Source organism: Delphinus delphis, chromosome 1, assembly GCF_949987515.2.
Source record: "Delphinus delphis chromosome 1, mDelDel1.2, whole genome shotgun sequence".
Taxonomy (NCBI): domain Eukaryota; kingdom Metazoa; phylum Chordata; class Mammalia; order Artiodactyla; family Delphinidae; genus Delphinus; species Delphinus delphis.
In genome coordinates, this window is record NC_082683.1 from 430076 (window position 1) to 451053 (window position 20978).

At 59.7% G+C, this 20978-nt stretch overlaps 3 protein-coding genes across 11 annotated transcripts; 2 read left to right on the top strand and 1 right to left on the bottom strand.

Annotated features, from left to right (window-relative positions):
• The first annotated feature begins 337 nt into the window (after positions 1 to 337).
• Positions 338 to 3407, top strand: PUSL1 (pseudouridine synthase like 1). 5 transcript variants are annotated; one of them, XM_060012732.1, is made up of 8 exons: positions 338 to 531; positions 794 to 851; positions 961 to 1148; positions 1308 to 1457; positions 1546 to 1719; positions 2491 to 2545; positions 2625 to 2787; positions 3151 to 3288. In XM_060012732.1, the coding sequence occupies exons 1-8, from the start codon at positions 467 to 469 to the stop codon at positions 3207 to 3209; spliced, it is 912 nt and encodes a 303-aa protein (XP_059868715.1). In that variant the 5' UTR covers positions 338 to 466; the 3' UTR covers positions 3210 to 3288. The 5 variants fall into 5 exon arrangements, with proteins under 5 accessions (XP_059868715.1, XP_059868730.1, XP_059868737.1 ...); XM_060012747.1 differs by having other exon boundaries at positions 3105 to 3243; XM_060012754.1 differs by lacking the exon at positions 3151 to 3288 and adding an exon at positions 1909 to 2033 and having other exon boundaries at positions 2625 to 2769.
• Positions 3408 to 3567: 160 nt separating this feature from the next.
• Positions 3568 to 16336, bottom strand: INTS11 (integrator complex subunit 11). 3 transcript variants are annotated; one of them, XM_060012700.1, is made up of 17 exons: positions 16207 to 16336; positions 13277 to 13374; positions 12850 to 12923; positions 12302 to 12530; positions 6978 to 7076; positions 6856 to 6890; positions 6494 to 6632; positions 5969 to 6033; positions 5612 to 5801; positions 5368 to 5451; positions 4861 to 4923; positions 4588 to 4750; positions 4369 to 4476; positions 4218 to 4279; positions 4005 to 4147; positions 3789 to 3918; positions 3568 to 3705 (listed from the first exon to the last, which is right to left on the bottom strand). In XM_060012700.1, the coding sequence occupies exons 1-17, from the start codon at positions 16232 to 16234 to the stop codon at positions 3643 to 3645; spliced, it is 1773 nt and encodes a 590-aa protein (XP_059868683.1). In that variant the 5' UTR covers positions 16235 to 16336; the 3' UTR covers positions 3568 to 3642. The 3 variants fall into 3 exon arrangements, with proteins under 3 accessions (XP_059868683.1, XP_059868674.1, XP_059868693.1); XM_060012691.1 differs by having other exon boundaries at positions 4861 to 4950; XM_060012710.1 differs by lacking the exon at positions 5368 to 5451 and having other exon boundaries at positions 4861 to 4950.
• A 102-nt stretch (positions 16337 to 16438) lies between these two features.
• On the top strand, positions 16439 to 20970 carry CPTP (ceramide-1-phosphate transfer protein). Of its 3 annotated transcripts, none has more exons than XM_060012775.1 (3): positions 16439 to 16518; positions 18483 to 18615; positions 18788 to 20970. In XM_060012775.1, the coding sequence occupies exons 2-3, from the start codon at positions 18494 to 18496 to the stop codon at positions 19308 to 19310; spliced, it is 645 nt and encodes a 214-aa protein (XP_059868758.1). In that variant the 5' UTR covers positions 16439 to 16518; positions 18483 to 18493; the 3' UTR covers positions 19311 to 20970. The 3 variants fall into 3 exon arrangements, with proteins under 3 accessions (XP_059868758.1, XP_059868750.1, XP_059868768.1); XM_060012767.1 differs by having other exon boundaries at positions 16499 to 18298; XM_060012785.1 differs by having other exon boundaries at positions 16499 to 17177.
• The last annotated feature ends 8 nt before the right edge of the window (positions 20971 to 20978 follow it).

Sequence of the window (20978 nt, forward strand, 5' to 3'; positions counted from 1 at the left end):
ACGTCCCGCCCCCTTCGTCCGGGCAGGCGGTCGGAAGTGTGGGTGGGCCCAGAAACAGCCGCGGGAGCCGTGAGGCCCCGCGCGTTCCAGCGATCCGGCCGTTAGGCAACCCGGGGAATTGGCAACAAGCGCTCGGCCGGACTGCGGCGGGAGGATGGGGTTGCGGGCCAGTGTGTGGCCGGCGGAACGTGAGAGTCTGCGTGGGGCTGTCTCGCCTGGGTCGGCACTTTGCACCCGCTCCCTAAGTCTGCCCCGCCTCCGCCCCCGCCCTGGGCGGCCAACCGAGGCTGCCTGGGCGGGGCGAAAGCCCAGGCGCAGGCGCTGGATTGGCCCGGGGGCGTGACCAGGCTGGGTTCGCGGGCGCGCGCGGGCGCAGCCCCACGTGCCGTCCCAGTCCGCTTGCCGCTCCGCGGGGTCCGGTTCCGCCTGGCCCTCCGCCTGCCCCAATGCCGGGTCCGGCCTGGCCATGGGCGCGGGCTCAGTGCGGGCGCGCTACCTCGTGTACTTCCAGTACTTGGGCACGGACTTTAAGTACGTCATCTAGGCCTCCCACCCGTGCCCGCAACCCCCTCATGTAGCTCGGCCCCGCGGGAAGCACCCGAGCTCGAGCCGGAGAGCAGCCGACGGCCGGCGCCCGAGGGGTTGGAGGGAGCTAAGTTTAGGGCCCACACCTCCGGCCTCGGGCCCCGGCCTCCCGGGCATGGAACGGCCGCCTTTGGCCGCATAAGATGGGACGGGCGGGGTCCGGGGCGGGGCGGCCTCGCGCGCTAACCTCCGCCCGCCCTGCCCACAGCGGGGTCGCGGCAGTCAGGGGCGCCCAGCACGCCATCGGAGTCCAGAACTACCTGGAGGTGAGCTCCGCCGGCCCGCGCCAGGGAGGGGTGAGGGAGGAGGGCGACCCGGGGGTGGGGCAGATGGGAGCCCCGCCCGCGGCCGCTGTGCGCTCCCCGCCCCCCTCAGGAGGCCGCAGAGCGGCTGAACTCGGTGGTGCCGGTGAAGTTCACTATCTCTAGCCGCACGGATGCTGGGGTCCATGCCCTGAGCAACGCGGCGCACCTGGACGTCCAGCGCCGCTCAGGCCGGCCCCCCTTCTCCCCTGAAGTCCTGACGCAAGCCCTCAACACCCACCTGAGGCACCCGGCCATCCGGTGAGCACCTCTCTGCTCTCCCGGAACTCGTCCATTATGGTGGAGGCGGGAGGTGAAGAAGGACTCTGTATCTGGACAGGACTCCTTGGGGGTGATGGCAGAGATGCCAGGGTGTCACATGGACAGGGCAGGGGGTCATTCCCGGCCTCGTTCCCACAGGGTACTGCAGGCCTTCCGTGTGCCCAGCCACTTCCATGCTCGCCACGCAGCCACGTCCAGGACCTACCTGTACCGTCTGGCTACTGGCTGCCACAGGCCTGACCAGCTGCCCGTGTTTGAACGAAACCGGTGCTGGGCGCTTCGGGCTGAGTGAGTGGGTGTGAAAGTGACCCTGAGGGGTTTGCCAGGCTCGCCTGGCCGGCCATTCGCTCCTGACCACTCACCTGGCTCCCTGCAGCTGCTTGGACGTCGCTGCCATGCGGGAGGCCGCCCAGCACCTCCTGGGGACACATGATTTCAGGGCCTTCCAGTCGGCTGGCAGCCCGGCCACCAGCCCGGTGCGCACCCTGCGCCGAGCCTCCGTGTCCCCCGACCCTGCCAGCAGCCCCTTTGTCCTCCCCGAGGAGAGCAGGTGAGAAGGGCAGCCTACACTCTGGTCTGGAGGCTGCAAAGGCTGGATTTAGCTCCAGCACCTTCCCTGGTGCTGCACTGGGGGCTCCCTGGGCACCCGTCCAGCCTTGGGGGAGAAGGAGGTGCCAGTCAGCCAAGTGGTGTGGCCCCAACACCCGTGAGCCTGCAGCTGTGCCCTCCCCTGGGCTAGGGTCCTGCCAGGCTGGGGGGCAGAGGGCAGAGAAGGCTGCCTAACCTGCCAGAGCTCACTGCCTCGTGGATGGATCCCGGCGGTCGGTGAAAAGACTCCACTGGGGGAGAAGCACCAAGCCAGTGGTTCGTTCGGGCCCAGGCTGGCAGGGGGTTGGTTCCACTGCCCCCAGCACTGGCCCAGGGGCCTCTGGCCAGACCGCAGCTACTGACTTCCAGAGCCTTCCCACTTGGGCCCAGCACTGAAGGGAGGAGGGACTTTGCACAGCCAGCTTCCAAGCCTCCAACTCCTGCTGGAGAGCCCAAGCCCCAGGGCTTGAGTCCCTGGGAGAGAAGCTGGCCACTCCACCTCCTTCGCAGCCCCGAAGCCCAAGGCCTCCTCCTGCAGCCAAGACCCCGGAGGCGCTGCTGTCCCCGCTCACAAGCAGCAGTCCTCTGGCTTTAGTCTCCCTTCCGCCAGTTTCATTTACAAGGGGTTGGGGGGGAGTAGGTGGGGGCCCCTGGGGTGGGACGCGGGGAGGCCACACACTGGAGGGTCGAGGCTGCCCTGAGGCCCAGACCTCATGGGCACCTGTGTCCCCAGACGGTTGCGGTTCTGGAGCCTGGAGTTTGAGAGCCAGTCCTTCCTATACAGACAGGTGGGCTGTGTCCTGGGGCCCTGCCGGGGGTGGAGCCTGGGGCTCGGGCGGCTGCAGCACTCTTCACCTTGGGTCACAGGTGCGGAGAATGACATCTGTGCTGGTGGCCGTGGGGCTGGGGGCTTTGATGCCTGCTCAGGTGAAGATGATTCTGGAGAGCCAGGACCCCCTGGGCAGGCACCAGAGCCGTGTGGCTCCCGCCCACGGCTTGTTCCTGAAGGCGGTGCTCTACGAGGGCTTCGGTAAGAAGCGGCATGGAGCCGTCCCTGCTTGTACCCCGTTGACTGACGGACCCCTCCCAAGGCTGAGTCCTTGCCGTGGGAGGGGCTCTCAGTGGCAATGCTGTCCCAGCAGCTGGGCCTCCAGCCTGTGGCCAAGAGGAAAGCCAGAGCCCAGCAGCCCAAGCCCCAGCCTGGCCCTGTGGGGAGGGAGGCTGAGAGAGCATTCTAGAAGGCAGCAGAGGGTAGAGAGGAGCTTGAACTCTGGGGCGAAGGCAGGGGGCTCTGCAGTCCTGCTGAAGGCTCTGGCCTGGCCCCTGCAGAGACTGTCACGCCCCCAGGATGACCTGGGGTCTGTTCACAGGTCCTGCCTCTATGTGCCCTCAGAGTCCACAGCACAGAGGTCACACGTGACCCAACACGCAGCAAGGTCAGGGCAGCCGTAGCACACTAGGCCCAGCTGCTGGACGCTGCCCAGCTCTGTACACCACGGTGCATCACACAGGGACCACGGCAGGCCCCACGCCTGTCAGCCTGGACCTGCCACAAGTCCCCGCCTGCCCCGGGTGGGCTGCCAGAAGTGGGATGTAGCAGACAGGCGCAAGCACCGGAAAACGAGACACCCAAACAGCCTGTGGTTGTTTTTACTGGAAATCAACACCCCGGGAGCCCCCCCGCCATCTCCTGGGAGCCCAGGAGCAGAAATAAAAGGTGAAAAGCCCCCCAGGTCCGTTTCTTTCTTCGGCCAAAAGCAGCCACTCGGGCAGGGGCGTGGTGGCACTGTGGTCTCTGCACAGATGAGGGTCGTAGCCAGCTGTGGGCTCCACATCCGGGGACACAGGGAAGACCCAGGGTGCACACAGTCCTGGCGGCGGGGCCTCAGCTGGCCTGGGGCAGGCCCTTCTTGAGCAGAGACGTGAGGTAGCTTCCCAGCTCCTCGTCCTGCAGCCACAGGCAAGAGGGGCCATTGGTCCCGGTGAGGCAGCCCAGGGCGACTGGGTGACCCCACCAGTCCCGCACCTTACCTGGTAGGTCCAGGAGACCAGCAGCACCTTGGTGCCTGGGTCCTCTGAGTGGGCAGCGGCCTGAATGAGGATGGACTCCACGGTCACGGAGCCGTCAGGAAGGTGTTGCACGCAGTGGTCCTTGAGGACGCTGCGGGGAGGCACAGTGAGCCCCTGCCTGGCGCCCCCGCTGGCGCCCCGCCCCCCAGGTCCAGAAGGCGCGGCCGCAGCGTCTACCTCTTCAGGTGGCTGTACACGCGCACGGCTGTCTCCTGCTCTTTGCGCGTGTCGTGCAGGTGCACACGGCAGGTAAAGCGCAGCTGGTGCTCGGCCAGGCCCAGCTCCTTGAGGGCCTGCTCTGAGGACACGAGCCGGAAGTTCTGTGGGGCAAGGGCAGGTCAGGGACGGCGAGGGCGGACCCCACCGCCCCCAGTGACGGCTGGCACTCACACTGTCCTTCATGATCAGGGTGCCATGCAAGAGCCGGGGCTTCTTGGAGTCAGGGAGCAGCCCTGTGGGGCAGGGGCAGCGGTCAGAGCTGTCAGTGGGGCCACCTGCCCAGCAGCTGCCCCGCCCCCGCTCAATGGGCCCTGCCGCTCACCCTGTGCCAGCTCCCGCTTCAGCAGCCCCAGTGAGATGCCCACGGGGATGCTGGGGCTCGTGGGCAGCGTCACCGTCTCGCCGTTGGCCGGCATGTAGCAGCTGACCCCTGGGCCGGGGTGTGGAGAGAACCTTAGTCCAGACTGGCGGGCCCTGCCTGCACCGACCCAGCCCGCATACCCTCCGTGTCACCCAGCCCGCCCTGGCCTGGGCTGCCTACGGAATTCCTGCTCGATCTTCTGCTTCAGAAACTCCATCTTCTTGGCCTCGCCATGCACCAAGAGCACGTTCTCCGGCTCCGCCTGACCCACCAGCTGCATGATGCCCTTGGCGTCCGCGTGGGCGCTGAAGGACATGTACTCCACCTGCATCTTGACCTCCAGCTGCGGCATCACGGCAGGCAAGCCATCAGCACAGGTGGTGGCTCCCAGGGCCGCCCCCCCCCCTCCGCCACAAGAGGGTCCACAGAGCTGGTGAGAGGGTGAGGACTCACCACCTGCCGCCCCTCCATCTCCAGCTTGCGCTGCCCGCTGAGGATCTTGTGGCCCACGGTGCCCTGCACGCAGTAGCCGGGCATGATGACCTGCAGGAGGGAGGGATGGACGAGCAGCTCCCCTGCACCTCCTGCCTCCTACCTCAGGGCTTCCTCCCGGGATGTTCTCCCACCCGCCCCCCTCTGCCCACCTGAACCCAAACCCTTGGTGGAGGCCCCTCCCCCTTCCAGGGCCCACTGCAGACCCAGGCGGGCTCAGGGGTCTCAGCACAAGCCCGCCCAGGCCTGACCCCCATGATGGCTACTTGGGAAGCCGGGGGCTTTCTTGCCTGGTGCAGACAGGCCAAGACACAGCAAGAGTCTGAGCCTGGGTCAGACACCGATGCCCAGGGTACCAAGCTGCCGCCTCCTCCTGACAGCAACAGTGTCCCCCCAGCCAGGGGGAGCCCCTGCCCCTCAACCTCGCCAGCCCTCCAGGGAACCGGCCCTGGGGCCCAGACCCCTCACCATGTTCTTCTCGTTCCCTGCCCACTTCCTGAAGATCTGTAGGGACTGGCCGGCATGCAGCATCCCTGGTGTGGCAAACACGACCTTCGGGGCAGGTGTGGGACAGTCAGGGCATCAGATGCCCCCCTGCCCTCAGCCTTCTGGCCGCTGGTCTTCCGGCACAGAGGCGCCCCGCTCGCCTGCGCGACTTGCCGGCAGGGCCCCGGCCCGGCAGAACCCCACCCCAGCCGGCAATGGGCCGCACCATGGGACCCGGGCTGTCGGCAAACGCCCGATCGAAGGCCTTGACGTGCTTGAACTCAAACATGTTCCTCTGCACAAAGGTCTTCCGGATCTTCTGGTTGGTCCAGGGGATGAAGAGCTTGTAGTAGTGGTTGGCCTTCTCCGTCAGGCCCGTGGAGAAGTAGATGGGGGCCTTCAGGTCCATGCGCTCCCTGTGGAGGACGGGGCTGGTGGGGAGGCTGCAGGGGCAGGGCTGGCCTGCAGCCCCCATGTGCCCTCAGCCTGGGTTGGGTCCAGTGCCAGGAAGGGCGCTCCCCGCCCTCTCTCACCCCACGGCCAGCAGGGCCGGGCCTCCAGAAACCGTCGTGGCCACACCTACCAGAAGGTCTCGAGCAGGATGCAGAGCTCCTGAGCACGGCCCAGCGCAAACACGGGGATCAGCACCTGCAGGTGGGGTGGGGGTGGGGGTGGGAGGCCAGCTCGGGAGGAACCCCTGGCCGCGCCGCCTGGCCACCGAGCCCACAGCTGTGCAGAGGCCAACAGTTGCTCCTGTGGCCACCTTCTCAGGAGACCAGCCCTGCCAGCAGCTCTGATGGCCGGAGGCCCCATGCAGACTGCCGGCAGCCCCCCCCATTCTGTCCCAGCACAGCCTGTCCCAAAGTGACCATGGTGGACACTCTGGCCAGCCCTGCATTGGGATCTGAGTCACGAGGAGTAGGTGAGCCCCACTAAAGGGTCTTCGGGGGAATCTGTCTTCCCAGTGCTGAGCAAACCTTCCTCTCTCTGTGCCCAGAACACAGCACCCCTGTCCCTGACCGCATGCCAGGTCAGCCGAAAGACCCGTGTAGCATGGCCAGAGGCACACAGCCAGCCCCACCTGGGGCACCCGCTGCCCACCAGCTACCTTCCCGCCACGCTCCACGGTCTCATGGACCTTCTTTAGGAAGTCTCGCTCCCGGCAGCGCTTCGAGTCTCGGATGGTGGTGGCGTACGTGGATTCTGTGATCAGGAGGTTGGGCCGGCATTTGTCAATCCAAGCAGCTCTAGAACACAGGTGGGTGTGGCCAGAGGTGGACAGGCCACACAGTGGCAAGGCTGTACACAGCCATGGCCCTCCTGGACCCTCTAGCAGGCAGCACTTGAGGGGACAGAACATCCAGGGACAATGACATGCAGACTGCTCGGGAACGCAGCACACCCCTCAGGGACCCTGTCCCCCAGGGGGACCCGCCCAATAGGATGAAACGAACGTACTGGCCTACTTACCCCAAATGCCGGTCTGGGGTCATGTTATAATCCCCCTAGCAAAGAATGTGGCAATGAGGAGGGTGCCTCCTTCCTCTGCCCGGCCAGCCAGCCCTTCCTGTGCCCCAAGTGCTTCCACTGACCGTGTAGACCACAGACTCTGAGCCCACTTTAATCTGGAACATGGCCGCCCCCAGCACGTGGCCCGCATAGTAAGCCTTGATTTCCAGCTCATCGTCCACCTACAGAGAAGAGGGCTGACCTCAGGTCTGCTGGCTGTGCCGGGCAGAGGGCAGAGGGGCAGGGAGGTGGAGCCTGGGGCAGTAGTGGGCGCAAGTTGATGACATCATTCTAGCCTTTCATCATCCCTGTTTTTTCATACACGACATCCAGTTCTCAATCAAAAGCAGACACAAGGGCTTCCCTGGTGGCGCAGTGGTTGAGAGTCCGCCTGCCAACGCAGGGGACACTGGTTCGTGCCCCGGTCCGGGAGGATACCACGTGCCGTGGAGCAGCTGGGCCCGTGAGCCATGGCCACTGAGCCTGCACGTCCGGAGCCTGTGCTCCGCAACAGGAGAAGCCACACAGTGAGAGGCCCGCGTACCGCAAAAAAAAAAAAAAAAAAAAAAAAAAAAAGCAGACACAAGAGATGAGACAATAGGGCCAGAAAGAAGAGGAACAACAGTCCAGAGAAACAGATTCAGGGCTCCTAGAGTTTTCAGACACAGGCTTTAAAAGGATTGTGATTAAAATATTCAGAGAGAGAAAGAATTAAGAATGTTGGCAAAAAACTAGAAACTATTAAAAACAGTGGAAATTGTAAAACCAGGAACTATAATAACCCAAGGTAAGGATTCAAAAGAGCCATACTATCCCAGGTAATCTACATATTCAATGTAATCCTTATCAAAACACCAGTGGCATTTTTCACAAAACTGAAACAAATAATTTTAAAATTTGTGTGGAAACACAAAAGACGCCAAATAGCCACAAGAATCCTAACAAAGAACAGAGCTGAAAGAATCACACTCCCTGACTTTATACTACAAAGCTGCAGTCATCAAAACTGCATGGTAAAGAAAATCGGAGCTGGAGCAATCAGGCTCCCTAACTTCAGAGTATACTACAAAGCTCCAGGAATCAAAAATGGTACTGGCACAAAAACAGAAATATAGATCAATGGAACAGGACAGAAAGCCCAGGAATAAATCCATGCATCTACGGTCAATTAATCTATGACAAAAGAGGCAAGAATATACAATGGAGAAAAGACAGTCTCTTCAATAAATAGTGCTGGGAAAACTGGACAGCTACATATAAAAGAATGAAATTAGAACATTCTCTAACACCATACACGAAAATAAACTCAAAATGGATTAAAGACCTAAATGTAAGACCAAATACTATAAAATTCCTAGAAGAAAACATAGGCAGAACACTCTGACATAAATAGCAACGGTATTTTTTTTGGATCCGCCTCCTACAGTAATGGAAATAAAAACAAAAAAATAGAACCTAATTAAATTAAAAGCTTTTGCACAGGGACTTTCCTGGTGGCACAGTGGTTAAGACTCCGTGCTCCCAACGCAGGGGAACCGGCTTCGATCCCTGGTCAGGGAACTAGATCCCCCACACATGCCACAACTAAGAGTTCACACGCCACAACTAAGGAGCTGGTGAGCTGCAACTAAGGAGCCCGCCTGCCACAACTAAGACCCGGCACAACCAAGTAAATAAGTTAGTTAATTAATTTAAAGAAAAAGGAATCTCTGTTATTAAAAAACAAAACAAAACAAACTTTTACACAGCAAAGGAAACCATAAACAAAACAAAAAGACAGCCTACAGAATAGGAGAAAACATCTGCATATGATACAACCAAAAGGATATTAATCTCCAAAATATACAAACAGCTCATGCAGCACAATATCAAAAAAAAACAAACAACCCAGTCAAAAAACGGAAGGAAGATCTAAACAGACATACAGATGGCCAAGAGGCACATGAAAAGACGCTCAACACCACTAATTAATACGGAAATGCAGGGACTTCTCTGATGGCACAGTGGTTAAGAATCCGAGCTCCCAATGCAGGGGGCCTGGGTTCGATCCCTGATCAGGGAACTAGACCCCACATGCATGCTGCAACTAACAGTTTGCATGCCACAACTAAGGAGCCCACAGGCCACAACTAAGGAGCACATGTGCTGCAACTAAGGAGCAGGCGAGCCACATCTAAGGAGCCCACTGGCCACGACTAAGACCAGGTACAACCAAATAAATAAATAAAATATACTTTTTTAAAAACAGAGAACTGCAAATCAATACTATAATGAGGGGGGCTTCTCTGGTGGCTCAGTGGTTAAGAATCCGCCTGCCAATGCAGGGGACACGGGTTCGAGCCCTGGTCCGGGAAGATCCCACATGCCGTGGGGCAACTAAGCCCATGCGCCACAACTACTGAGCCTGCGCTCTAGAGCCCGTGAGCCACAACTACTGAGCCCACGTGCCACAACTACTGAAACCCATGTGCCTAGAGCCCGTGCTCCACAACGAGAAGCCATGGTAATGAAAGGCCTGCGCACCTCAACGAAAAGTAGCCCCCACTCGCCGCAACTAGAGAAAACCCGTGCGCAGCAATGAAAACCCAAAGCAGCCAAAAATAAAATAAATAAATAAGTTTAAAAAAATTAAAAATAAAAACAATGAGGTACCACCTCACACTGGTCAAAATGGTCATCTACAAATAATAAACGCTGGAGAGGATGTGGAGAAAAGGGAACCGTCCTACACTGTTGGTGGGAATGTAAAATGGTGCAGCCACTTCGGAGAACAACATGGAGATTCCTCAAAAAACTAAAAATAGAGTTGCCATATAATCCTGCAACCCTACTCCTGGGCATATATCCGGAGAAAACCATTATTCGAAAAGATAAATAGACCCCAACGTTCACTGCAGTGCTATTTACGATAGCCAAGATATGGAAGCAACCTAAATGCCCATCAACAAATGAATGGATAAACAAGATGTGGTACAAGGACTTCCCTGGTGGTCCAGTGGTTAAGGATCCACCTGCCAATGCAGGGGACATGGGTTCGATCCCTGGTCCAGGAAGATCCCACATGCCGCAGAGCAACTTAAGCCCATGCGCCACAACTTCTGAGCCTGCGAGCCACAGCTACTGAGCCCACGTGCCTAGAGCCTGTGCTCCGTAACAAGAGAAGCCCCTGCAATGAGAAGCCCACGCACCGCACTGAAGAGTAGCCCAACTCACCACAACTGGGGAAAACCCGCATGGAGCAACAAAGACCCAGCACAGCTGGGGCGGGGGAGGGAGAAAAAGGGACTTCCCTGGAGGTCCAGTGGTTAAGACTTCACCTTCCAGTGCAGGGGGTGCAGGTTTGATCCCTGGTCGGGGAGCTAAGATCCCACATGCCTCGTGGCTAAAGAACCAAAAACCGTGAAAAACAGAAGCAATGTTGTAACAAATTCAATAAAGACTTTAAAAATGGTCCATGTCAAAAAAAAATCTTAAAAAATAAAAAGGAAGCTGTGGTACACATATACAATGGAATACTACTCAGCCATTAAAAAAAATGAAATCTTGCCATTTACAGCAACATGGATGGACTTGGAGGGCATTATGCTAAGTGAAATAAGTCAGACAGAAAGACAAACACTGTGTGATGTCACTTATTTGTGAAACCTAAAAAATGCAACAAACTAGTGAATGTAACAAAAAGGAAACAGAATCGCAGACGTAGAGAACAAACTACAAGTGGGGAGAAGGAAGAGAGGAGAGGCAAGACAGAGGCGGGGGATTAAGAGACACAAGCTATTACACACAAAATAAGCTACGAGGATATACTGTACTACAGGGAATATAGCCAATATTTTATAGTTACTATAAATGGAGCATAACCTTTGAAACCTGCGAATCACTATGTTGTCCACCTATAACATATAATATTGTAAATCAATTATATATCAATTAAAAAATGTCAACAAATTTAACAACCACTTACATATAACCAAAAAGAGACTTAATGAACTAAAATATCTAGTAGAGACTATCCAGCATGAAGCACAGAAAAATAAAAGGACGATGAAGGCTCTGGAGAAGCAAGACCTACATTCAGCCTGGAGAGAGCAATGGGCAGACCCGGAGGCCTCAAACCTGAGCAGGCGCAACAGGACGAGAACAGGTGGGGCCAGCATAGCATCCCTCCAAAGTCCACAGGAAAGGACATAATCCCACAAGCAGCCAAAGAAAAGATTCTCTTCCAAACAGCAGATGGGAAGACACATTCAAAATACTGATAGTAAATGCTGCCCCAGAATTCCAAACCTAAGGGGAAAAGTCTTCAACATTTGCAGACAAATAAAATTTGAGAGCATTCATCACCAGCAGACCCACAATGGTGTGCTTCATCCCAAATACAAAGTGAAGAACACAGGCAGTAGAGGGGAACAGTGGGAAAGGCAAACAGAGACGGCGCCCGGCAAATCTGACTTTACCAGCATCAGCGGTGAGGTCCCAGGGGTCTCGCACGCTGAGGGAATTAAAATACATGGAAACAAGAGCCAGTGAGTCAAGGGAGGAGTAAATGCATTTGAGGTGCTCTGAGGCTCTTGCACCGTCCCGGAAAGAGGCAAAAGTTCCAAGTACCTTAGAGCTCTGTTGTCATGGATGTGTTTTGTAATCTCTACCACTACAAAAATTATAAAACAATATTTAATTACTTACCAAATAAGAGAAGAAATAGAGTTTTTAAAATCAATCCAGAAAAAGGCAATAAAGGAAATAAAGCATAGAACAGGCAGCACAAATAAGAAGCAAATGGTAGGAGGATACAGCTAAATCCCAAACTATTACCCGTACAGTCCAAACCCTCCACCTACAGGACCGGCTATCAGGCTGGATTAAACCCAAACTACTTAAAACATGATGCAGAAAGAAAGTACAAAGATGGGAAAGGATGCCCCGTGCAAACGCTAACTAAAGGTGGGGGAGGGGGAACGGTGACCCGTTCACCAGAAAGGTGGACTCAAAGGTAAGAGCGTTCTTGAGGAGAAATGCACTACTTCATCTTGACAAAAGGTTGAACCAGGATAAGACGACCCCAAATGCTAGACACGTGGTAACAAGCAAAACCCAGACTCTGAGGAAAAGCAGACAACTCCGCGAGCCGCGGGATAAATTTCTCCACATCTGATATCACTTTCCTGCCTCCTCGCTGGCCCGCGGACAACTGCCACTGAGCCACAGCCCACACTCCGGTCGGCGTCCCGCCCAGCCTGCCCCCTCGCCTCAGCCCCGGCGTGCTCAGGTGGCACAGGTGCCCTCTCCCGCCTCTTCAGTGCGCTCAGACAGCGCCGGGGAGCAGCAGAGGCCCTGCCAAGTGCTGCATCCGCCTCCAGGCAGCTCCCCGCCGGCAACACAGCGGGGTGGGGGTGGGGGGCCTGACCTGCACCGTCTGGTGGAGGTGGACGGCCACCACCTTCTTCATACAGTCCTTGATCATCTGGGACGTGAAGAAGTTGGCCTCACCCTTCTTGTCCACGGCAATCTTGCGGTAGTCCTCCAGCAGGATGGGGCAGATCGCCTGGGTGGGCTGGGTCATGTAGATGGGCCCGTCGTAGCCCACCATCTCGCTGAAGTAGGGGAGCGCCCCGCAGTGGTCCAGGTGGAAGTGGCTGGGGAAGCAACACGGGTCAGCCTGGAGGGCCCTCCGCACCTCCCCACGGGGGCTACCGTCCCCCCTCCCTCGCTCGCTGAGGGCCTGCCGTGCACGCCTCAGACACCCCGCCCTGAGAGCCGCAAAGCAAGAGGGAGCGAAGGGGCCGGAGCGCAGTCGCCCTGGGGCTCAGCACCCCAGCGTCTAGCGGCGCCACCAGCACGCAGTCACTCTGGGGTCAGCCCAATGCTCCAGGAAGGAACAAGGAGGGGCTCAGGGGGACGCGTATCAAGAGTCGCCACTTGCGTGGGTGGGCGGGTCCTGGGGAAGGCGCCCACCTGATGATCACGCAGTCCAGGAAGTCAGTCAGCCGGCCGCTGCGGGTGATGTAAGAAAAGTCGGGGAAGCGCCTCTGTGGGGTAGGGGAAGGGTCAGGATGCCACCGGGGCTCAGGAGCCAGTGGGGCAGCTGGGGCTGCAGGCACGGCCCCCGGGGCTTAGGGTGCAGCTGAGCCTGACCCCCACATCCCCACCCCGCAGGCCCACCGAGACCGCCAACTGCTCAGAGCCTCGGAGCATCCAGGAAGCGGGTCAGCTGCCCAGCTGGTACCTGAGCCGGGAGCCCCGATCTGGTACAGACCGGCGCCGCGCAAGTGCCCCACCTTGCCCCCTCTGTGGGTCAGAGCCTGAGACGCCGAGGCCCGGGCCCACGGTTGGTGATGCCAAAGAGCAGGCTGGGTGGCGGCCGCCCACCCAAGGGACTCACGTCGTCGCTGAAGCCCATGTGCATCCCGCAGTCCAGCATGACGTTCTTGCCCGCAATGGAGACCAGGATGCAGCTTCGGCCCACGTCCTGGCCAGCCCCTGCACGGGTGGACGGGTGAGAGGTGCTACCACGCTCCTCTCCCCGAAACTGCCCCTGCAGGGATGGCCCCAGCCCCAAGGCCAAGGCCCAGCCGCCTGCTCCAGACCCCTAAAGGACCCTCTGGGCCCCTGGCCCTGCAGAACCCTCTGTGGCTGCTGTGTGGACAAGGTGTGAGGTGAGAAGCATTGCCACCTCTGCACATGGGCAAGGGAAACGCACAGGGAGGGGACAAAGCACCAAGGCCACCTTGGACCCTTCCCCATGATGCCTCCAGCCTCGGGCCCTGCCACTCACCTCTCAAAGCAGTGGCCCACAGGCTTGAGGCCAGGAGCTGAGTAAGGGGTGCTGGCCTGTGGTCCCAGCACTCAAGAGAGGCAGGCCAGGGCTCCTTGGGGCCTCCCCACCCCTCCCAAAACCTTAGCTGGGGCCACATCTGAGCTGTGACCACCAGGCACCTCCTGGTGGTGCCACTGCAGAGGGACACTGCGTGGCTTTAGCCCAGCCACGGGGAAACATGGCCCTAGCTGTCCAGCAATGACCAAATAGAGTGGCCACAGTACAGACGCCCCACCGCTGGGCCCCCTCAGGTACCCCCAGCCCAGACCATAACCCGAATCTCATCCACAGTGCTGCCCTCCAAGCCCTGCCCAGATGCTCCAGGCCCAACGGGGCATATCCCGGCCACCTCATACGGCCATCTGTCACCTCCTCTAGGGTCTGGGCACCCAGAAGGAAAGGGACACAGCCTCACAAGGCCCGATGACAGCAAATGACCTATTTTTCATCTTGGATCCTACAAGCCTCCCTCTGCAAGGAACCTTCTGACCTTCTGTTAGCACCACACACACCAGGGTGACCAGGCCACCGCCCAAAGTGGGCCGCGGCTGGTCCTCAAGAAGCTTCAGTCACCTGTGACAACGGCAGGTGAGAGCAGCCACGAGCTTCACCTGTGAGCCTCAGGCAGCCCAGGCACAGACAGTGGCCTCGAAGTCTCTCACAGGCCTGCTCCCCCCACCAGGATGTGAGCTCCCTGAGGGCAGGGTCTCAGCCTGCTTCCTATTGCACCTCCAGCCCCAAGCCATGCCCCGCTCAGAGGCACTGCAGACATGTGTGGGAGGGAGAAGGGCCACCCCTCTTCACGGACGAGGATGTGAAGTCCCAGAAGTCACGGGATCCGCCCACGGCACATGGCTCCTGAGCATGGGACCAGGGACAGTTTTCCAGACTCCGGAGCTCAGCTCTGAGGCACTGGCCGCCTGCTCCCAACAGGAACACCCACAACAATCCCAGGAAGCGAAGACAGTGGCCCGAACTGGGCAGGCGAAGTGGGGACAGAGCCTGGGACACACAGGAGGGTGGGAAGAAAACAAGGAGACACGTGGCCGCAGGGAGTTTAGGTTCCAGGTGGGGTGTGTGTGTGTGTGTGTGTGTGTGTGTGTGTCCGAGAACACGGACAATAATCACCTAGACAAACTTGCATTCGGGGAGATCAGCACCTCAGGAAAAAGTAAGGCAGGGAAGGGCACACAAACTTCCAGCCCTGCCTGAGAAGACGAATTCCGAGCAGGGTGGAGAGGGACAGCTGGGATGAGAGGGGCAGCTGTGCAAAGGCCCTGTGGTGGGAGAGACCAAGGGGGTCATGAGGCAGAAACTGGCAAAGGCAGATGGTGACACAGAAGTAGTTCTGCTCTGATGGTGCTGTGGCTGAGTGACTTTGGGGGCACACCCAGGTGCAGATTTGGGGTAAAAGAAGCAGTAAGAAGATAGGATCATTCAAGAATGAGCGGTGACAGAACAACTAAGCCCGTGAGCCACAACTACTGAGCCCGTGAGCCACAACTACTGAAGCCCGCATGCCTAGAGCCCATGCTCCGCAACAAGAGAAGCCACCACAATGAAAAGCCCGCGCACTAAATCCAAGAGTAGACACTGCTCGCCACAACTAGAGAAAACCCGTGCCCATCAATGAAGACCCAACGCAGCCAAATAAATAATAAATAAATCTTAAAAAAAAAAAAGAATGAGTGGTGAGAAAGGGGTCACCTGGGAAAGGGTCAGGCTGGAAGGATCCTGCAAAGACCCCTGGAGAAGAACCAGGCGCGGGGAGAGCGTGGGGCTGAAGCAGCCAGAGGGGACCCGGAGCCAACAACTAGGAGAGGCCGTGGGGGTGACGACACCTTTGGTGGGGTAGGATGTGCGCTGTGACCCAGCAGGCCAGGGTCAGGAGTGTTCACTGCAGCTGTCAACAGCTCAGTGTCCACGCTGGGGGCTGGGTGGGCTATTTTGAGGAGAGCTCACCACAAAAGAAAGGATGTGGAGCTGCGGGGGACATCCCTAGGAGAAGATGCTTCCAACACACGGCCAGGGCAGGGGGCAGGTTCCCGAAAAGCCCCTGGCACGTGTGCACGGAGACCCCAGCTGTTTCTGATTCTGAGTGATCTTTCCTCCTTCACACTGTTCTGTACTGCTTGAGTCTTTAAACTGTGCACTTACATCTTTTGCAAAGAGCAAAGTTTTGAGGGTTTTTTTGTTTTGTTTTGTTTTTTAACGCTGCGGCGGTCAAGTAAAACAAGGGCTGACTTGGGGTGGACCGCAGACGGGTAAACGGGTAAACGGAGGCTGCAGGGAAGCGGGACGCGAGACAGATGGAGGAGGTGGAAGGGCAGGAAGTGGCGAGGATGCAGAAGCAGAAGAAAGGCGCCCTAAGCACCGGTGCCGGGCAGGGGGCCGCGCGGCAAGGACGACACGTCCCGGGGTCCCCGGCCCTCCGAGCCTCCCACCGGCCTTTTCGGGCGCTCCTCCCGCGCCGCGCCGCCCCGCGCCGCACTCACCCAGGGGCGTGACCCTGATCTCGGGCATCCTGTCGGGCGCGCTCAGCGAGCCGGCGGGACCACTACTGCCTCACGAAACCCGGGCGCCTGCGTCCCGGAGTCCGCCATGCGCGTCCGACTCCCGGCGACGCACTGCGCAAGCGCAACCCCAAAGGCGCCAGCTTCCGGCGCGCCCGACGGAAACTCGGACCCGCGCATCGGACCTTCTGATTGGGCGGCCGGCAGCCAATCCCGGGCGGTGGGTCAGTGGCCGGGGGCAGGGCCGCGGCCTCCACTGCGGCTGCGCGGAGCAGGTGAGGGGCGGCGTTGCAGGTGAGCCGGACGCGGTGGGATCGAGCTGGCGCTGAGGAAACCCACCCCAACCGAACCGGGCGTGGGAGGGGGCGGCCGAGGACCCGACTCCCGCGCTGGCCCGGACCCCGGGCCCCTGAGCCATCCCTGGGCCTCAGCTGGAGCAGGACCCACCCGAGCCCCGGATCCCACCTCGGCGCCACCCGGAGCCCCCTTAGCAGGCGAGACTGGGGCTGTGGTGCCGGAGGGTTGCCCCCTTTTTCCTGGGGTCCTTCAGCTTGCTGTCAGCCACAGGGCTGCGGTGCTCAGGCCGGCCTCAGGACGAGCCCTGACCTTGGGACCGTGGACTGCCCCTGGGGGAGCCTTGGCGGTGCCCTGCATCACCTTCCCAGAGCTGGCAGGCTGCCCGCCCCCGGCCGCGCCGCCCCTGCCCTTCCTGTTTTTTCCAAGCTCTGAAAGGCTGCTGGCACCTCCTGTTGGCTGCTGGCTCAGGTTCTGGGCAGGAAGGCCAGGCCCACAGGATGTCTGGTGACCAGGAAGGTAGCCCTGAGGGCCTCAGAGGCCATCTGCTCGGTGGACAGAAGACTGAGGGCCTGAGAGAGGGGAGGGGTGTTCTAGAAACCTCCGGAGTGTTATCTTCCTGAGCCCAGGCCCGGCTGTCCCCCACACCTGAAGACAGGGTGAGCTCACCTCTGGGCACTCCACCCAGTGCCAGGCATGCGGCCAAGCCGTGGGGCCTGCAGGGCCTCAGCAGCACCTACTGGGCCCCATCAGATGCTCCCAGCAGCCTGGGTGGTGGGCAGGGGAGGGTGTGCGGGCCCATTTTCCCCAAAGATGTGGGACAGGATCTTAGAACAGTGCACGATTTGCCCGCACAGTGGAAGGCAGACCCTGCCCGGGCACACTAGTGTGCCCTCCTGGCTGAGCTCTCACCACACACCTCGGGTGACCGGGCTCCCACAGTGCTCCCAGCACCAAGAGCACAGGAACCCCCATGCCCAAAGGGGTGAGAGCTTGTCCTGGACATGAGGTGAGACACAGCTCAGTCCCCAGGGCCTGTCAGAGCCACACCGCAGTGCAGGCCCCAGGCACCCAGGGAGGCAGGGGCTGAGGTGCCCAGCGACACCCACTAACGCTCGGGCACTTGGGTGTTTGTGGAGTGACTATATGAATGCCAGAATCCAGAGCAGGCCTCTGGCCTGGGGCACTTCTGGACTCCCTGGGGCTGGGGGAGGGCCTGTGGCTGTCTTCAGAGTGTGAGAAAACCTGTGTGTGCTCCAGCTGCCCTTCTGTGTGCGACGGGTACAGTTACAGTAGGAATGAGAAGACTGGTGTCTGTCCATCTGTCGGCAAATGCTGACCCCGCAGCCTCTGCTCTGTGTGTTGCGATGCAGCTTCAAGCAAGGAAGGGCGTGGCCCTCCAGCCTCAGCCCACAGTCTGTCTCTCCACGGTGCTTATCCTTCTACCTACTGTGTTGAACTTCCTGTCTTTGCTATTATCACACACACACACACCTGCCACTAGGATGTTGCCTCAGCGGGGCCAGGCTGTCGGTCTCACTCACAGTGCACTGGAATGGGTGCCTGGCTCTGGGTGGGGACTCAGCAAATACTTCTCCAGTTAGTAGGAACAGACATACACTCAAGAGAGACAGACTATAAACCAGCAAGGAAACCTGAGCAGAGACGCCTCCTGCGAGTGAGACGTGGCAGTGGTTTGACAAGCCTGAGCGTCGGGGGGCCGTGCTAAGAGCCGGGCCAGGCCTGTGTGTCTGCGAGTGTGTGACCCGAGCAGAGCGAGGTGGGCTCCTGGGGAGGAGGGGCTGGCCTGGGGATGGGGGTTATTGTGGGCTTTCACTGGGGAGCAGCAGTAGCCCAGCTGTTTCTTTCCAGCTGCCCCTGCCCTCCCTCCCCGAAATAATGACCCAAGGAGGGAGCCTCCTCACCAGGAGACAACCCACAGCCTGACTCCCGGTGTGTTTCAGTTCCTGTTGAAATGGATGACTTGGAGTCAGAGTTTAATCTGAAAGTTGTCCTGCTCAGTTTCAAGCAGTGTCTCAACGAGAAGGAAGAGGTGCTGTTGGACCACTACCTCGCCAGCTGGAGGGGGCTGGTCAGGTGCGTGCGAGGGCCTTTCCTGGCCATGCGTCCCACTTGCGCCACCTGCGTCCCGCCGGCACTTGTAGGCACCTGCTGGCCCGGTGCTGGTCGGCTGTCCTCACTCGCGGCCCAGAAGGTGGGGGGTGCTCTCCCCCGCACCCCCAGCTGAGCACCTGCCTCCCTTGCGCAGGTTCCTGAACAGCCTGGGCACCATCTTCTCGTTCATCTCCAAGGATGTGGTGGCGAAGCTGCAGATCATGGAGCAGCTGTGCGGTGGCCCCCAGCAGGAGCACTATAGCACCCTGCAGGCCATGGTGGCCTACGAGGTGGGCAGCCAGCTGGTGGACCTGGAGAGGCGCTCCCGCCACCCCGACTCGGGCTGCCGGACGGTGCTGCGGCTGCACCGCGCCCTGCACTGGCTGCAGCTCTTCCTGGAGGGCATCCGCACCAGCCCTGAGGACGCGCGCACTGCTGCGCTCTGCACTGACTCTTACAATGCCTCGCTGGCCGCCTACCACCCTTGGATCATCCGCCGCGCCGTTACCGTGGCCTTCTGTGCACTGCCCACACGCAAGGTCTTCCTGGAGACCATGAACGTGGGGTCCCCCGAGCAGGCCGTGGAGATGCTGGGCGAGGCCCTGCCCTTCATTGAACGCGTCTACAACATCTCCCAGAGGCTGTACGCCGAGCACGCCCTGCTGGACCTACCCTAGGGGCTGGCAGGCCCAGGTGGGGTGGGCTTCCACTAATCCAGAGCTGGGTGGGGGCAGCCGGGACCTATCAGTCCCACCGTGGAACTTTCTGGGTCCCCCTGTGAGCTGAGCTTGTCGGGAGCCATTCAGAGCATCCAGCCGCTGCAGACAGGCTTCACGGAGAAGGCAGACGCTGGCCGTCTGCTCCACGCCCGGCCTCTCCTTTGCCTGGGCATCTCATCTTTACCCTCAGCTAAGGTACACTCATGTCCAGTCAGGCCTTTCCCGGGTGGATGAAGTGCAGGAAGCAGTCAGTGGGGGTCAGGATTAGTGTTCATGGAAAAGCTGCCCCTGCCGGGGAGTCGTGGGGCGCAGGACGCAGTGTCTGCCCAGCTGGGCTGCCTTGGGCCCCTCTGTAACGGCTGGCTGTCCCCAGGACAGGGAGAAAGTCCTGGGCAGGGGTCAGCACTGCAGGCTGTCCCCCCGCCCCTCGCCTCCTCAGCCAGGGGCCCACGTGTCCTCAGCAGTGACAGCAGGACCTGAAGCCCCGAGGGAAGGACTGCCCTGCTGCCACCGCCCTGCACACGTGTCAGCCGCTGCCTGCGGCCTAGAGTCTGCACAGCACAGCCTGAGAACCCCCAGGATCCCAGGACTCCTCTGGGCCAGTGCTGGCTTCTCCCTCTCCAGCGTCCAGCGAGATGCTGTGCTCCCTCTTCCCTGCCCCTTACTGCTCCATCCCCGTGGAGCTCAGGAGTCCCAGGATGACATAGCTCAAGGGAGGGCGCCTCGACCGCTTTGCCTCAGTGACAGGCTGGCAGGTGGCCACGCCCATCCCAGCCATCACCCAGTGCTTGGGGGCCTGGCCCCACCCACTGCCTCTTCACTGTGAGGCCAGGACCTCAGGTGCCAAGGGGACATTATTCACCGTGCAGCAAACGTACATAAGTGCAAGCTTTCAGGTACCCTTAGAAGCTGTAATACGGGTGATGGCTTTTCCAAAATAAATAAACTGCACTTAGCAGAACTGCTGCTCTCCAGGACGGGGGTGTCGGGTGTGCCAGGTACCTGCTCCCAGGCAGTCAGGGCTGTGTCAACCACAGGGACGTGAGGTATGCCCCGGCCAGTGCTGGGGTCCTGCCCATCTCTGCAAGCTTTAGCCCTGCCGAACCCCATCTGTTGCCAAGGTCCACATTATCCCCACTTTAGAGGTGAAACAACTGAGTCACAGAATCACCTAAGTGGCTGAGTTGGAAACGCAGGTCTGAGGCCAGCCACACACCGTGTAGAGAGAAGAAAATTTGCCTGGACTGCAGCCAGTGGAGGGGGGCTGCTCACGCCATGGCAGTGGCCTGGACAGAAGGAGGATGCCTGTCAGGGAGGGTCCTCTCAGACGCTGCCCCAAAGCCAGCACTGAATAGCAGTGCCCAACACAAGCCACCTCCAAGTCCCCACACCCAGCGGGGACCAGAGCCTGGAGTGCCTGCAAAGGCCAGTGACTGGGGGAACAGCCTGGGATTCCCCCGAGCCAGACAGTGAGGGCTGCACGTGTGTGCACGTGTGCATGCAATGGTGCAGGTGCAGGCCCTGCGCATGCGTGTAGCGTGTGTGCTGTGCCACGTGTGCGCGCCCCACAGGGCAGTGGAGACAGGCAAGGACTGGATCCCTAGACCACGTCCCATAAATGTCTGC

Excerpts from the sequence above, each read along its gene's own strand:
- PUSL1 (XM_060012724.1), top strand. The coding sequence starts at position 467 with ATGGGCGCGGGCTCAGTGCGGGCGCGCTACCTCGTGTACTTCCAGTAC. Across the intron at positions 532-793 it reads TACTTGGGCACGGACTTTAA|CGGGGTCGCGGCAGTCAGGG; the intron begins GTACGTCATCTA and ends CCCTGCCCACAG. Across the intron at positions 2,546-2,624 it reads AGTCCTTCCTATACAGACAG|GTGCGGAGAATGACATCTGT; the intron begins GTGGGCTGTGTC and ends CTTGGGTCACAG.
- INTS11 (XM_060012691.1), bottom strand. The coding sequence starts at position 16,234 with ATGCCCGAGATCAGGGTCACGCCCCTGG. Across the intron at positions 12,531-12,849 it reads CTGGACTGCGTGATCATCAG|CCACTTCCACCTGGACCACT; the intron begins GTGGGCGCCTTC and ends TTGCTTCCCCAG. Across the intron at positions 4,148-4,217 it reads CCCTGATCATGAAGGACAGT|AACTTCCGGCTCGTGTCCTC; the intron begins GTGAGTGCCAGC and ends CTTGCCCCACAG.
- CPTP (XM_060012775.1), top strand. The coding sequence starts at position 18,494 with ATGGATGACTTGGAGTCAGAGTTTAATCTGAAAGTTGTCCTGCTCAGT. Across the intron at positions 18,616-18,787 it reads AGCTGGAGGGGGCTGGTCAG|GTTCCTGAACAGCCTGGGCA; the intron begins GTGCGTGCGAGG and ends TCCCTTGCGCAG.